This window comes from Diabrotica virgifera, chromosome 1, assembly GCF_917563875.1.
Source record: "Diabrotica virgifera virgifera chromosome 1, PGI_DIABVI_V3a".
In the NCBI taxonomy this organism is placed as follows: domain Eukaryota; kingdom Metazoa; phylum Arthropoda; class Insecta; order Coleoptera; family Chrysomelidae; genus Diabrotica; species Diabrotica virgifera.
In genome coordinates, this window is record NC_065443.1 from 64,743,362 (window position 1) to 64,761,617 (window position 18,256).

Sequence of the window (18,256 nt, forward strand, 5' to 3'; positions counted from 1 at the left end):
ACCGCATTATAGAGCATGTAAAACAATTTAAACAAGGTTTTATAAATTTCGCTATACTTAATTGTTGCTTATAAAACTATAAATTAAGTCAGTTTAACGTTAATATAACTTATGTAAAAAATACAACGTATATCTCGATATTACGTGAAATAGCTCAAAGAAATGAGTAAAAATACACGGTTTTTATGACACTCAGTGTAACTACGTAACAATTGTTTTAGTTTCTATATGGACGGAATAACAAAATTTATGTAAATCTGACCAATTTTTTCTCAATTTAATTATTTATTGACAATTTAAATGAAAAATAGCCGATTTTAAGAATTTTCGTCTATAAGTTACAATGTTTTACCAAAAAACTGAAAAAAGAACCGATTAGTTTATTGAAATCGCCTTAAAATGAGTTGAAGTAAAATAGAATTGGAGCTTTGTTTATCAATAAACATTAACTATTCAAATTTATTTCTTACGTTTTAAGCTAACTAACTGAGGTACCCCTAAACCCTAAAAATGTCATCAAAACGAAGATTTTGAAGCTCTTCCGACTGGATTAAAGAAGTTATTATCGATTCAAACAAAAGTTGTGTATTTTTAATTCTAAATTTCAACTATTTAATTAAAAATAAAGTGTTTCAGTTGAAAATTCAAAGTTGCTACACCCACCGCTTTCGCAGGCAGAATAAGAACTCTACAATTGCATAAGTATATAGATTTTGAAAAACCATTCAAAAAGCATTCCAAAGTTTTTTCGATATGCCGTCTAGTTCTCGAGATATTTGACAATCGCCTTTCTGGACAGAGCCCTTAAATAATGTAAACATTCTTATTCAAGCTAGACATAAGCCGAGTGAGAGAGCTGACCGTGAAATTCATTTGCGATGTTTCCAAATTTACCGGATCTCAGGTTGTCTGCAAAATATATATTTACCATATACACAACGGATCGCGCGCGCTGCCCTCTACAGCGGATTTAGTGGAACCACTGCAATATAAAATTCACCAAAAGGGGTGCAAAATGAGGTCCAGACAAAAATCGATTTCCTTGTACCCTAACCATTGTTACATCGAGATGTCACTATATACACGTGAATACAAGGTGAGATCCAAAATCGGATCTCGCCTTGCAAAACGGATCTCATCTTGTATAGCTTATGATACAAACGGATCTCGCCTTGATATGAAGACATATATATATATATATATATATATATATATATATATATATATATATATACGTCTTCATATCAACGCGAGATCCGACTAAATCGAGGACAACCCGAGATCCACCAATAGGAAATTAATTATTGGAGTATATTGTTCATAAGTATCTTTATAATTAACATATTAATCATGGCACACTTAGAGGGGAAAAGATTTTTGTACTTAAATTTTTCTGATAAATTTACAGCGAAACGAGATCCGTCGCTGAAAAGTAAAGGGGAGGACTTATATACGAAATTTTAGATATTTACCGTTCAACGCGAGATCACACACTGATGCCAGCTCTAAAGAGTATTAGTCGAGCGGTTGGAGCTCGTGTTGTATTGTATATTTCCCACGATATAAAGATATATAATGGGCGTAACTTTTAAGTATCGCTTCTTTTGTGTCTTTAACGTCTACGATTGACCTTTCAGAAAGTCCCTTAGTTTTATTACATACATAAGGGTGTGAAAAAAGAAAAAGAATACTTGACAAATAATAACCATTTAATAATGATAATTATTTGCAATACAATATTTTAAAACTATACATTAATATACTTAAAAAACACTTACTACGAAACCAAAATGTAATTATTATATTCTTAAATAATACAAATTGTTACAAAATAATTATTTAAATGATTGCTTGTTTTAAAAATACATTACAAGAAAGTAAAATTTTTTATAAATATTATTAAAGTTTAAAAAATAAAATAACTCAATATGTATAAATTATTATTTGATAGTTAAAAAATGATTTTAAGTAAAATGATTTAAAAGATAAAAAGAAACACACATAATTTTAAGGGTCAACTCCTAATTTCATGAAAATTTGGATTTAGATTCTACCCATCCCCCACTTCAAAGTTGAATTTGTGCCGTTGATTGCTTTTACTTGGAGGGTGAAAAAATATACGTTTAAAATAAGTCCGGAAACAGATCTGACTAAGTTTAAGCAACTTTTGTTCTATAGAGTTTTTTTAACTTAGGTACTAGGTTAATTTAGTAGTAGGTACTAGAGTCACTTGCGACTAAAAATATTTACTTTTCAACAAAAAAAAAACACGTTTTTCGGCGGTTTTTCGTAAATACTCAAAAAGTAAGTATTATATCGAAAAAATATTCTTGGAAAAAATGTAGCATATAAAAAAAACGAAAAATTTTTATATTTTTAGTATATTTTTAGTCTATAGAACCAGTAAAAGTAAATTTGTAGCTCATAAAAAAGACGATATTATCCTTCAAATTCCAAATCAAATATTTTAACGTGATACATAGTACCAAAAAATGAAGCTCTTTTCGGGGAAAACCCATTAAAAATTTTTTTAAAGTGTTAACAAAAAGCTTTATTTTATTTTATAAAAGTTATATACGGGTAGGAGAGACAACGGAACGAATTTTCGAACGTTTAAACAGACGACATCCCAGATTTACCAATTTCTGGACAATTGATCCAAAGGCTGGATTCTAACAACGAAACAGTTGTGGATTTTCAAGTTTTCAATGAGAGTTGTGACCTCGAGTATGATGGTTTGGAGAATTTGGCTGGTTATATCTGCCATAAATTGAAGGACTCCAGTATTCAATCCGTAGATGTTTCAACGTACACGTGGGTTGATCATTTGAGTAAGTGTGGTTTATGTAAACCATCAGACACTCTCTTGTCATATATTAAGTAACTGGAGGCAATTTTTCCTTCCACATGAATGGTGATTCCATTTTGGTAACTAAAAATTATTTAGAAAACCTTATGTCCAAAAGTGTAACTGTAGACTGTTCTAACAAAGCGAACAAGTTATTTTTTAGGTCTCGGATGTACTTCCGAATTAAAGAATTAAACAAGTCTCTTAACAACCTGACATTGCGTAAAAGAAAAATTATGAAAACTGCTACATAGTTGCTGTATGTACGTCTATTTCACATGCACAAAATTTAAATAAAATGCATGGCATGAAAACTGTAAAACTTATTTTTGTCTTTTCCAAGCCTATTACTTAAATCTGATGAAATACATTATTTAAAAAGTAAAAAATTTTGTTTTTTTATCAATCCATTAAATTTATGGTTTTATTTTGGGGCTTTTCTTCCCCTTGGTAAAAATTATATTTACTAATGTGTAGGCCACTAATCAATTTTTGCCAACTAACGAAATATAATAATTTTAGTAGATATCGATTATATGAATATTTTTATTTTCCGGATACCAATATAATCAAGAAACTGGGTACTTTACAAATAACTGAAAATCAATTTAAATAAAAGTAAATAGTTTAATAATTTTCCTCTAGACTATAAAAATCACTTAGTTTCTTTTAGTCATAATTCATTCATTTGTACTATTCTCAAATTTCATTCGCGTTCGTATTACGAACGCATAGACGGGACTATGCTTTACTCTGTTGTTAACGTCATGCACCAATCGGACGAGCTTACGTAACTAGAATATCAGGGTGTGCATATTTCCGGGTCCCGGTGAATTCGTATCTATTTTAATCCCCATCCTAATTACAGACCAACTGGCAACTCTGGTGCGCAGGTAATTTTTAAATAACCCATTAACTACCGGTGAATTGGTAACTTTCATTTTTTAAGTATTGTTGATAATCTAATATCGGTATTCCAGGTATTTAGCGCTGCACTCCTAGAAAATGGAAAAAATGTCACAGGAAGTGAAACCGATGATGAAACGAAACGCAAAAGAGAAAACTTGGATGATTGTTTTAATAGAAGTAAAATTAAAAAACGGTCACCAAGCAAAGCAGGCAACGAAAACAAGGAAGACATGGAAAATGTTATGATTACAATAATGAAAGAGCTAATGAATAAAAACGATGAAATGCTTCAGGAAATAAAACAAATAAGGAAAGAATAACAACAAACCAATAAAGAGTTAATGGGTGTAAAAGCAGAGAAACAAAAACTAAAAAAAGAAGTAAAACAGCTACATGAATGAATGGAGCAACTGGAGAAATTTAGCAAAAAGAAAAGCTTGATCGTAACTGGGTTGAAAGTAGAAACAAATGATTATAAGAAATTAAAAGAAGAAATGGAAAATTTCAGAGCCCAAGAGTTGCAAATACAAATAAAACTAAGAAGTGCAAAAAAAATAGGAGAAACAGTATGCGCAATAGAAACAGAAGCCCTCACGGATAAAATGGAAATCCTAAACAAGAAACGTAAACTAAAACAGCATAAAGATCGTATCTATATAAACAACGATTGGACATCGAAAGAAAAAGAAATACAAAAAGAAATAACTAAAATAGCAAAGGACGAAAGAAGCAAAGGTAAGCAAACGAAAATCGGCTACAAAAAATTAATAGTGAATGGCAAAATCTAGATATGGGACGAAGAGAGAGAACAGCTGATAGAAAATTCAAAAAACTAATAAACGAAGAACAGCGGCTGAAATTTGATATTGACATGGCAAAAAAGACTCGGAAATGCAAACGGTTAACGAAAACAAAATAACGCACACAAAATAAAGAAAGAATCTCAATAAGAAGAAAAGAACAAAACCCATTAGGATGGGCTCTTGGAATATTAGAACCATGCTGGCAGCAGGTAAGATGCAAGAAATAGCTCTTGAAATGAAAAAATACCAACTAGAAATCCTAGCCCTACAGGAAATACGATGGAAGAAAGAAGGAAAAATTGAGAAGAAAAACTTTAGCATGTATTATTCGGGAGAAAACAAACAGGGAACGAATGGTACGGCATTTATGGTGAACAAAAAAATGAGGGAAAAACTGATACAATTCAAAGCAGTTAATGAAAGGATATCTTACATAAGAAAATAAACAAGCCAACATCTCGATAGTCAATTGCTATGCACCCACCGAAGAAGCAAACCAAGAAGATAAAACAGAATTCTAAGACATCCTGTAAGAAACATGTGAAAATATTCCGAGGAATGACATATTAATAATATTGGGTGACTTCAATGCAAAGATCGGAAAGGAGGACTATAATCGTAATGTAGCTGGCAAAGAAACCATTCATGAAACTACGAATGATAATGGAGGAGAAATCTGCAACCTAGCAGCAGCAACAAATACATATATAGTTAGTACTGGGCATAAACATAAAAAAGAAAACAAAATAACATGGATGATACCAGGAAGAATGGATGGAAACCAAATAAATCATACTCTAATTTCGAAAAAGTGGACACAAATAGTACAAGACGTAAGGTCATATAGAGGGGCAAATTGAGGCACTGACCACATATTGTTGATAGCAAAACTTAAGATGAAAATAATCAAAGCAAATAATCATAAGGAAGGAAAAAGGAGGAAATGGAATATAGCCAATCTGAAAACGCAAGAAACAAAGCAACAATATACAGAACAACTGGAACAGAAATTGGGTCAGTACGAGCACATAGAAATAGAAGGAGAATGGAAAAACATAAAGAACAGCATAATAGAGACAGCAGAACAAATAATAGGATTCCAAAAAAACAAAGAATCGAAAGAATGGTTTGATGAGGAATGTCACCAAAAAAGTCAACTGAAGCACCTCGCAAGAAACAAATGGCTACAAAGTGCCGAACAGGAACAACTGGACCAATATAGAAAAGAAAAACAAGAAGCATTGAAACTCTATAGAAGAAAGAAGAACACATGGATCTCTGAACAAATGCAAGAATTAGAAACGAATAATAAAGACAACAAGAAATTGTTCGAATAGATAAAACAACAACACAGTACCAAAAAATCTGTCACAAAAATAAACAAAAAAGATTGGGAAAAACATCTCACGGACCTATACAAAAACGACAATAAGGCATATTCAGAGGATGAGGATATAAGAGATAACAGAGATGAAGAGGAAGTCGCACCTACTTATCAGGAATTCATGGAGGTATTAAAACAACTAAAAGTAAACAAAACGCCAGGGCCAGATGAAATCAACAACGAACTGATCATCAACGGCGGAGAGGAGCTCACGAAGCGAATGCACAAGTTAATGGTTACAATTTGGAAGGACGAAAGCATGCCCATAGAATGGAAAAACGGACACATCGCACCAATCTTTAAGAAAGGAGATCCAACTAAGTGCTGCAACTACAGACCAATTGTGCTACTAAATACAACGTATAAGATATTGATCACAATTATAAGAAACCGACTAAATCAATACACAGAAAAAATTATAGGACCATATCAACAGGGTTTTAGAACAATAGATCAAAGGAAGATCAACAATAGATGCAATACACGTACTGACACAAACAATTGAAAAAAGCTATGAACATGACATAGAATTACACATACTATTCATCGACTTCCAACAGGCCTTCCACAGCATATACAGACAACAATTATTAAAAGAAATGAAAAAAAATGGAGATACCGGCAAAACTAATAAGACTAACTAGAATGACAATAAAAGACTCAACAGCAAAAGTTAAAACAAATGAGGGCGATACAAATGACATCAAAATAGAACTTGAAGTAAGACCAGGAGACAGTCTGTCAACGACAAACGACACTATTTAATATCGCTCTAGAAGGAGTAATTAGGGACACAGGGCTGAAAAAGACAATTATTCAAAGCTCAACACAGATCATAGGATATGCAGATGAACTGGGACTGGTAGCACGAGATAAAAAAAGACTAGAAGAGGCACTTTTAACCCTGGTAAGAGAAGCAAAGACGAGAGGACTAATAATCAATCAGAATAAAACAAAATATCTTATAAGCACACGAGACAATGTAAACAGAATAGCAGAAATAAAGATAGGTGAAAATACATTCCAGAGAGTAGATTGCTTCAAATACCTGGGGGTGATGGTGGACGGCAAAAATGGGAAGGAGTATAGAGATAAACGACAGAATTAAAGCAGGTAATAGAGTATATTGGAAATATCACCAACTACTCAAGGACAAAAACCTGAGCAAAAAAACAAAATCAAAAATATACACAGCAGCAATCAGATCAGTGATAGCCTATGAAGCAGAAGTAATGTGCCTTACGAAAAAGACGAAGAAAAGTTAAAAATAATTGAGAGAAAAATTATAAAGATACATGGCCCAGTAAAGACAGAAACAGGGGAATATAGAAAGCTGATGAACCATGAAATAATAAATATAAATAAAGGAGAAGATATAGTAAAATTCATTAAAGCACAAAGCCTCAGATGGTTTGGGCACACAGAAAGAAGAGGGGTAGAAGAACTGATCAGGAAGATAATGAACTGGAAACCAGTAAAAAATAGACCAAGAGGAAGACCAAAAATTAGATGGGAAGATCAACTGCTAGACGATATATCAAATATGGAAATTGCAAACTGGAGAGAAAAGATTCAGGACCGGAGAGAGTGGAAGAAGATAGTAGAGAGGGCAAAAAAACATCACAACCTATGAACTAAGACCTAAAGGAAAAGCGGACTAATTTACCGCGTGAAATGGATTAAAAGAGCTCATATTTGAGCGAACTATACTCTAACAAGAGTGAACGGTCCATATAATAATTCCAGGTATGTACCTGTATAAATTACCCTCCTTGAAGTTGGTGTAAAAGGTATTCACCATTTATGTATTGTCTTTTGGAAGGATTACTAGAGAAAATCCAAATAAATTTTGAAAAAATGGCTGAAATCGCTGAAATTCTTGTAACAGATTCCGTAATGAGTGCACATGGGTGGTAAATGATTTTAAATTTTACTTAAGGAAAGTGCTAAAAAGTCTAAAACATTTATGGTACTGTTCTGCATCTGGTTTCCAGGCAACCTGTTATACCGACGGTTAGTTTTTTTAAATATTTTGAGTAGTAACTATGTTGGTTATCAACAATTTGATGTCAAAAATGCACATTTTGCCATTTTTTGTCTACCAGTAAGAAGAAAAACATTCAAAACAAAATTTAAGATAACCGCATTATAGAGCATGTAAAACAATTTAAATAAGGTTTTATAAATTTCGCTATACTTAATTGTTGCTTATAAAACTATAAATTAAGTCAGTTTAACGTTAATATAACTTATGTAAAAAATACAACGTATATCTCGATATTACGTGAAATAGCTCAAAGAAATGAGTAAAAATACACGGTTTTTATGACACTCAGTGTAACTACGTAACAATTGTTTTAGTTTCTATATGGACGGAATAACAAAATTTATGTAAATCTGACCAATTTTTTCTCAATTTAATTATTTATTGACAATTTAAATGAAAAATAGCCGATTTTAAGAATTTTCGTCTATAAGTTACAATGTTTTACCAAAAAACTGAAAAAAGAACCGATTAGTTTATTGAAATCGCCTTAAAATGAGTTGAAGTAAAATAGAATTGGAGCTTTGTTTATCAATAAACATTAACTATTCAAATTTATTTCTTACGTTTTAAGCTAACTAACTGAGGTACCCCTAAACCCTAAAAATGTCATCAAAACGAAGATTTTGAAGCTCTTCCGACTGGATTAAAGAAGTTATTATCGATTCAAACAAAAGTTGTGTATTTTTAATTCTAAATTTCAACTATTTAATTAAAAATAAAGTGTTTCAGTTGAAAATTCAAAGTTGCTACACCCACCGCTTTCGCAGGCAGAATAAGAACTCTACAATTGCATAAGTATATAGATTTTGAAAAACCATTCAAAAAGCATTCCAAAGTTTTTTCGATATGCCGTCTAGTTCTCGAGATATTTGACAATCGCCTTTCTGGACAGAGCCCTTAAATAATGTAAACATTCTTATTCAAGCTAGACATAAGCCGAGTGAGAGAGCTGACCGTGAAATTCATTTGCGATGTTTCCAAATTTACCGGATCTCAGGTTGTCCGCAAAATATATATTTACCATATACACAACGGATCGCGCGCGCTGCCCTCTACAGCGGATTTAGTGGAACCACTGCAATATAAAATTCACCAAAAGGGGTGCAAAATGAGGTCCAGACAAAAATCGATTTCCTTGTACCCTAAGCATTGTTACATCGAGATGTCACTATATACACGTGAATACAAGGTGAGATCCAAAATCGGATCTCGCCTTGCAAAACGGATCTCATCTTGTATAGCTTATGATACAAACGGATCTCGCCTTGATATGAAGACATATATATATATATATATATATATATATATATATATATATATATATATATATATATATATATATAAAATCGTTTATTTAAAAACTATCTAAAATGTCATGGATTACAAAACGTTTTCGTTCTAATACAGAACATCTTCAGTGCCTAGAATGAAGTATTTCCACGTTAGATTAAAGCAAAAAGGTTAAAATTGTGACTGTTAGAATGAAATAACATGTGTTAATACTTACATTCTGCCGAGTAGTTTGAAACTAGCACACTGTATATAGTGGTAACCCCATAATATATGGTTTACAATGTTTACATAAAATAATTTAGTAAAATTTGATGACTACAAGTCGATGTTGATAGATATAATGGAACACATGCTAAAAGGGCACCATGCTTCCCTGCTCGAAGATGCTAGGTACTTGCCAATTCACTAGGCACAGACCAACGGAGAAATTAGGAAGTGGACATACAATTTGACAAGGGTGACATGACATGACAAGGTAAAGCCAATTTTTGGTTAAAGCTTAATTTGATTTTGGATTTTTTAGTAAAATGCAAAGGTTGTTAATAAATGTCTGAAAATGCAATTTAAATTATTTGAATATTAAAATCTATTGTAAAGTCTAAATTAGCAACTCTCTATTCCAGAATAACTTATAGATTTATTAAATTTAATATAGATATATTTCATGGTTTAAGTTGTGACGTCATCGAATGTGAAATGACGAGATGAAAGTTAAATTTAGTTAAATACAATGAAATATACTACATAATAAACAATTATTGGACTTGCGTGGAAAAATACGAAGCTAAACAAACCAAAAATCAGAATTTAAGAGTATTTTTATGGGATGTACTGTTGATTGCCTAACAAGGCAAGCAGGCAACAGGTTGAAGGTAAGGGGTAGAATATTGCGAGAAAACAGTATATATGCAAAAAGCGACTATTTTAATGTGTTAAATTTATTAGCATACTATTGTACTGATTAATTATGTCTGTTAAAAGTGGGAGAATAATTGTGGACAAAATTAAATAACTAAAGAATACAGTTAGTAAGGTAAATATAGGTGTCAAGGATATGATTGTATATAATATTGTGGAATGAATGAAAGTATGTAATATAATAAAATAAACTATGTGACAATAAAGTCTAATTGAACTTTATGTAGTTTTGGATGGACTGAAGGAGTTAGAGGAAATGTACCTTGATAGGCTACCAACGAAGTGATTAGTGAATGAAAAATAGATTGAGAGCTACCAATATAGGTCAAATTTTGTGTTGGTGTCAGTATGTAAAGAAGAATCTAAATTGAATGAGTATATGAATTACAGGGGTATGGTGCCCTTTTAGCATGTGTTCCATTATATCTATCAACATCGACTTAGACGTCGACATCGACTTGTAGTCATCAAATTTTACTAAATTATATTATGTAAACCATATACAGTGGAACCTCGATTATCCGTCAGGGCACCGGACCAAGGGTATGACGGATAATCGAAAAGACGGTTAACAGAAAATTAAAAAAATTAAAAGTTCATAGTATAACTTTCAAATTTTATTTATATGTTATGTTTGACAATATAGGAGGGATTTGTGTTCGTAAAATCCAATCAATTTGGTTAAAATATTCTGAAATCATTGTTTGTTTTACTGTTGCTTCACATTTTGCAACGACTGAATTTATTAATCTTAAGATCATGCAATTTACTTTATTGGCTTCTTCTTGTCGAGAATACCACTCGATGAATTGTTGCATGTGCGATGCAGCTTCTCTAGCTTCTTTACGTAATAAATCTTTGTTGAAATAGTATCATCGGCATCGCCTCCGTCAAATCTGTGTCAGCTTCTGAATCGGTTTCCTCCGCCTCTATTGCCATTTCAACGATTTCATCATCTGTCAGCCATTGATAGCCAATTGCGTCCTCATCACAAATTAACCATTCGTTTATGTCATATTTAAGCAAAGAAAACAAAAAACATGATTCAGCCATAACTTCATTTGTTACCGCATCACGCTCGGCTGTCACGGGGGCATTTTCATCTTCGGTTGATTCAGGTTATAATTTATTCCACGCTCTTTTCAGCGTTACTTTCGAAACATGAGCCTATGCATCCGCAGCACTGTCGACTGCGTTGTTTTAAATTGTATGCTTTCCAGCATTCTTGCAAAGAATGAAAATCTCTTGCAAATCTCTTCCATAACGAGGTTTTGAATAAATTTTTTTCTTTATCGTTTTTGAAAGTTTCAATGACCGATTGATCCATTGGTTGTTTCAATGATGTATTCGCAGGCAGAAAATAGCACGTGATATTCCTGTCACTTCACAGCATACCAGCTTCATGATGGGCAGGTGCACTGTCCAAAATGAGCCTTTTGTCTTTGGTGGTAAATTTTGTGATTGCAAGTATTGTTGAACGTCTGGTATAAAAATCTTTTTGCAAAAAACAAGGTGTTAGAAAAATGAATAAACAAATTTTGGTTTCATTTGGCTTATCGCAATGCTCAACAAAATGAATTGATGACTCAATTTTTGTTTATGTAGTCAATAAAACTTATGTACGGACCCTGACGGTTAACAGAGATGACGGTTAATGGAGAGACGGATAATCGAGGTTCCACTGTATGGGGTTATCACTATATACAGTGTGCTAGTTTCAAACTACTCGGCAGAATGTAAGTATTCCCACATGTTTTTTCATTCTAACAGTCACAATTTTAACCTTTTTGCTTTAATCTAACGTGGAAATACTTCATTCTAGGCACTGAAGATGTTCTGTATTAGAACGAAAACGTTTTGCAATCCATGACATTTTAGATAGTTTTTAAATAAAAGATTTTATACCAGAATACATCTCGGAAGTTTTTACTTCTGTATGAGTTTTTTAAACTATGGTATACAGCCAACTATTGGGATTTTCCCATTGATTTTTTATTCTGTTTTTTGATTCATTCGCTTATGTTGGATAATAAAAAAGTTAGGTACTTTAGCACCTAGACACGTTCTTTATCAATACAGGGTGTTTCTAAATAAGTGCGACAAACTTTAAGGGGTAATTCTGCATGAAAAAATAATGGCAGTTTGCTTTATAAACGTATGTACGCAAAAGTTTCGTTTCCGAGATACGTTATTTTAAATCTTACAAACTGACGATGTATTTATTGCTCTAAAACCAATTGAGTTATGCAAATGAAATTTGGTAGGTTTTAAAAGATAGTTATTGCGGAGTTTTTGACATGCAATTAAGAATTTTATATTCACCATAAGCGTGCATACGGGTAATATGGTCAGTCATGCGCGCCAATGGTGAATATTTCTTAAAACCTATCAAATTTCATTTGCATATCTCAACTGGTTTTAGAGGAATAAATATTCAACATCCCGTATCTCGGAAACAAAACATTTGCGGACATACGTTTATAAAGCAAACTGTCATTATTTTTTCATGCAGAATTACCCCTTAAAGTTTGTCACACTTATTTAGAAACACGCTGTATTGATGAAGAACGTGTCTAGTTGTTACGGTACCTAACTTTTTTATTATCCAACATAAGCGAATGAATCAAAAAACAGAATGTTAGGAAAACTTGAGGCTATAGTTGGATTTTAATTTCAGTATTTTATAAATGCTAGAATATTCCACAGGGTGATGCGAACTTTGAGAAAAAAATACAGATTGATTCGTACACCCGGTATACAATGAAAATTTACCTGTTTAGCAACAATATTATTACAGCGGTATTGTTAAAGAATCAGGCCATAACATTTTAAAAAAATCACTTAAATCGGTCAACAGTTTTAGGAAATACGAGACATCAAAAATGACTAAATTTTTAAGTGGGCGGATTTCTATGCACGCAAGTTTAGATCCCCTTGTCGAGTAATTCACCACTATGTTCTGCTTTATATTTTCATCTTAAGCGCAGAGGATAATAATCTGAATTTTAGTTTTCCGCCTCTTTTCACTTACGTTTCATAAATGGTGCAATGAATATTTTGTAATTATTTTAATAATTACACCGAAAAGATGAAGATTTGATTCCAGTTGTGCTTCTAAAGAAGTGATCTGATGAGATTTATTGAAATCGAAATACGTATAAGCACATAGTGGAGGCCCTATTCCATAATCAAATTTGAAACATCTTTACTTTTAAAAAATTTAAAGCCTTTTACTTAAGGGGATTGGCGCAAAATCTTGGTCAAATGCTATTTAAATGCATTCATTTTTTTCGAATCCTGAGAAAACTAATAAGTATTTTTGGAAAATTTTAACCGCAGAAGGAAATATTACATTATTACCGAGGGCCGAAAGTCCCTGAAAACTTCTATGTTTATTTTAATAAGATACAGGGGTGAAAAAAAAAGATAAAATATATTTTTAATTTCAATTATTTAATTCAAAAGAAACTGTTTGTTAATTCTAAGGGACTTTCGGCCCTCGGTGATAATGTAACTTTCATTCTGCGTTTAAATTTTTCAAAAATATTTACTAGTTTTCTCAGGATTCGAAAAAATGAATGCATGTAAATAGCATTGGACCAAGGTTTTGCGCCTACTCCCTTAAAGATCTCAATGGACGAAGTTTAACGTACTAATCTTGCACTTAAATTTTGTAGGAATCGAATGCCTGAGTAGAAGAGATCATTGCAAAGATCCATGGCATTTTGCTGTCATTTAGCGAGCAATATAAAGTCGCAGCTCTCAGCGAACACCCATACATTTCCGCCTCCAATCCGACATGTAGCTTTGACTATTTCTTCGATTACGTCAGCGAATCGTACGCTTAAATCGCCATTTGTGTACCTTAATGCACAAGACTGACTTAAATCAAGGTTTATTTTATTCTCGAGGAAAAGTAAGTCAATGCCCGACAATTATTTTATACTTGTATCACGATATTGAAGTATGTAGTTAAAATTTTCAACTTTATATAACAGTCGTTACGTTCGCAACTATATATAGTAATATTTGCTTTGATTGGTGCGACTACTTTTTGCTTAAGAATATTCTTAAAAAGATAATAACTACTAATGTCCGCCAAATTTGAGTTGTAATAATAGTAATCGAGTAGAAAGGAAAAATAAAAAGAGGTTTTATTATCAAATATTCGTTGGTACGACGCAACTATTAAAATTATTGTGAGCCTCATTACTAAAGCTATAAGTTAGATCGAAATTTAATGTTTAGAAAGGAAAATAGGGAACTTGCACATAAAAATATTTTTGCATAAAATTGTTTATTAATGTTTAAAAATGTTATATTCAAAATATTACATCTTAACAATGAATAGTGTACGTACAACAACTGATAATAGTTCCGCGCCCAAAATTTCCGTTTCAAACAACTGCAGAGCGCGAGCTGGGGTCTGACGTCACCAACCACAGTGTTATCGTTCTTCCGTTCGGTGAGCTATATATTTTATCAAAATGGAAAACAAATCTACGCAATATAAGAACTATATAGTGCCGGAATGCCAAAGTACAATTGTCAGAACATCCAACAAATATTTTTTTACTCTACCAGTAGAACCAAAAACGTCGATTGAAATGGCTAAAGGCCTGCAGGCGAAATAAAAAGGATATTTCACAAAGTAGCAAAGGTCTTTATGTCTGTGAGGATCATTTCGATGTGAGTATTTATCTAGTTAGGTACCTAATACTAATAAGACATTGATCCTGACCAATAAAAAATATTAGTTAGTTGTCGTCTCATGAAATGTGCCTACTTAAACTTGTTGCAGTTGGAACAAGACATGATAACTATATAAATTCAATATTATGGGTGGTCCCAAAATTATCAAGTCAGGTGTTGTCCCGCATTTATTTGATTATTAACCAGATAGAAAACGAACTTTTTCTGAGCCCATGAGGGAAGCAGCCCTCAAAAGGGTTAAACGTCAGCTTCTTGAAGATGCCGCTTCCACATATAACTCTGTTCTAGATTAAGATAAAGGTGTTCAGTGTAAATTCCAAAGGAGTGTTACAGTCGGGTTATCGACATTGAAAATACATAATAAGGATGCACGAACTTCACCTATAAAAGACTTGCAAACATTATTTGAAGATACAAAAAGTGAATCAGGACGTTCTGTATTTGAAGATAATAGTGAATATAATGGTAGTGATGACTATTGGTAAAATTAAATTGATTCTTCTTGTGATGAAGATGCGAAAAAGAGGAAGCAAAACAATTTAAAATGTTGTCTCTGAAGTCTACAGTGATGAAGTTACAATACAGACCTAGATTTTATACGTTTCAATTAATAGAAATATATTGTAAAACACAAACAATGCATCTATTTTTAACTCTAAAAAGAACAGGACACACATTGGAGATGATTTACTAAGCCAGCCGCTGAGAGATTTACTAAGCTTTCCCTATCACGGCTGGATACAACCACTCAGCCGATTTCTGCTGACCGCCAGCCGCTATGGTCGTCCGAACGCACCCAATGCTTCGAGAATATTTGCAAAATCTGTTACATTAATTAGTAAATATTTAAGATCTTGTATTTTTAATCCCCAAGTTGGTGCAGTTAAATTAAACTTACCCTTAGCATTTCAATTAGAGACGATTAAAATGTACTATACAATCTCCAGAATAGCCTAATCGCTTTCTTTTGAAAAACCCTCGTGAATAATAGTATCTACATATGCGTTTTAAGCACTTTAGAAGGTCATCATCATCAATGGCGCTACAACTCTTCGCAAGTCTTTGCCGCGTTTACTGTTGCCTTTCATGTTTGTCGGTCCTGTGCCACTAATTCCCATTGTCGCACTCCCATTTTCTCTAGATCTTCTTTGACTGCATTTTTCCACCTTTTTAGAAGGTACCAATTTCTAATTATAAATTTCACTTTGAAACTAAATAAACTGATTGTAAAATTATGGAAGAATACAAAAATAATATCTGGTAATTTCCAATTAAATACGATTAAAATGTTATATACAATTCCCGTAATACTCTAATCGCGTTAAACCGGGCTTGACTCGTAGCCCGGTTGCGGTCCGTGACGTCAGACCAATAGAAGGGCATTCAAGCGCCTTCTAAAAAATTTGAATTTTATAGCATTTTCAAAGCCTCGTAATAAGCGTATGGGTTAAAAATATTTGTTTTTTTATACATGCAAGCGTTTTAAGATCATGTTACCTTATGTTTTTTAATATTATTTTAATATTTAAAAATTTATGCAAGTTCCCTATTACATATTATCTGTGGTCTAATAGGTAAGTAACATCCATGGCCGATTAGGGCGCTGCGATCTAAAAACAATTTTCGATCTCTCATTAAACATTATTATTTGAGAAATAAATCGGCGATGGAAACAAAAGAAAATCTGGATAAATATTATATGGACTAATGCTCCTTCATACTACACTGTCAAATTTTGCTCCATGAATTTAGTAATGGCCGTAAATCTACATTAGATGAACCACGTAATGGATGGCCCACCGATGTAGTTACACTGGAAAATGTGAAGAAAATCCAGGAAATGGTTCTAGCTGATCGTAAAGTGAAGGTGCGTGAATTGGAAGAGGCCACAAGAATTAGTAAAGAGAGTACTACTCATATTTAGAACAAAGTTTTGAATATGGAAAAATTATCCTGCCAATGAGTGCCGAGTTTGCTGACCATTGACCAAAGACATGATCATGTGATCACTTCTCAGCAGTGCTTGGACTTTATAAAGAGCAATCCGTCGGACTTTTGGCATCGATTGGTAACCATTCATGAAACCTAGATTCGCTACTACACACTAGAGAGTAGAATGAACGCACGGCAGTGGACTGAAGCCGCCAAAAGTGCTCCGCAGCAGATTAATGGGTCGGAAAGGTCATGGACACTGTATTTCTGATCGCAAATGCATAATTTTAATTGACTATCTTGACAATCTTAGAAAGCGAGTACTAAAATGTTATGTATTTTCTGTTCTTTTGTGTGGTGTGGAGACATGGACTCTCAATAAACAATGCCTCAATAGATTCCAAGCATTTGAGATGTGGACGTATCGAAGAATGCTGAGAATCTCCTGGACAGACAGAATAACCAATGAGGAAGTACTAAGGAGAATACAGAACAGCAGGGAGATACTGAATTCCATCAAAATAAGAAAACTTCAATACTTGGGTCATATAACACGTGGTGACAGATATGAACGAACTCCTGAAATTAATTATGCAGGGAAAGATTCAAGGAAGGCGCAGCATAGGTAGGAGAAAAATGTCCTGGCTGAGAAATCTCAGAGAATGGTTTGGATGCAGCTCAACTGAACTCTTTCGGGCTGTAGTATCAAAAGTGAGAATAGCAATGATGATTGCCAACCTTCGTCGCGGAGATGGCACGTAAAGAAGAAGAAGAAAGGTAAAACTATCAATAGCCAATATTATTGTGGATTAGTGGACAAACTGAAGCAGGAACTTATGAGTGCCTAGTGAGAAAAGGCCTCATATGCCGAAGAATAAAGTGTTGTTTCTCCAAGACAATGCACCGCCTCACAAGAGCGTTGTGAAAATGGCAAAACTCGTCCAGCTTATTCTCCTAATTTGGCCCCCTCCGATTATTACGTGTTCATAAATCTGAAGCCATGGTAGCCTAATAAAATAAAAAAAAAGTCAAAATGTAAATTCGTACAGCTTAAAACAAATTTTATATCAAAGTTTAGGTGGGTACAAAAGATATTTTCAAGAAAGTATCCAAATCATACAAGGGGATCATTGTTTAAATAATTAAAAAGGGGTCATTTTTGCAAAAAAAAAATACTTTTTTAACTGCTGAGGTAATTCACTTAATAATGAAGATCTATGGGATTTTTTTCTGCAAATCTGAAGGGTAAATCTTTCACATAAGACTTACCAAATTAAATTTGACCCCCTATTTATTTAAATAATTGTATATAAAACTTTAAAAACAAATTTTCAAAAAATTATTTTTAGCGTTTTAAATAAGCGCTATAAAATATCTTATTTTACAGACTAAATTGCGATATGTTACCA

General features: G+C 32.9%; 1 protein-coding gene across 2 annotated transcripts in view; it reads left to right on the plus strand.

Annotated features, from left to right (window-relative positions):
• The window catches only part of LOC114330029 (transmembrane protein 132E), a 260,229-nt gene extending 242,284 nt beyond the window's left edge, over positions 1–17,945 (plus strand). Inside the window, exons 18-19 of one of the 2 annotated variants that reach the window (XR_003652410.2) lie at positions 13,880–14,118; positions 16,569–17,942. Coding sequence is in view for 1 of the 2 variants with exons in the window: in XM_028279327.2 (XP_028135128.1) it covers positions 13,880–13,894 (15 nt within the window). In the remaining variant the exon portion in view is untranslated. Of the gene's footprint in view, positions 1–13,879 lie in introns of both variants that reach the window. The other variant, XM_028279327.2, reaches the window with a different exon arrangement.
• Positions 17,946–18,256: the final 311 nt, after the last annotated feature.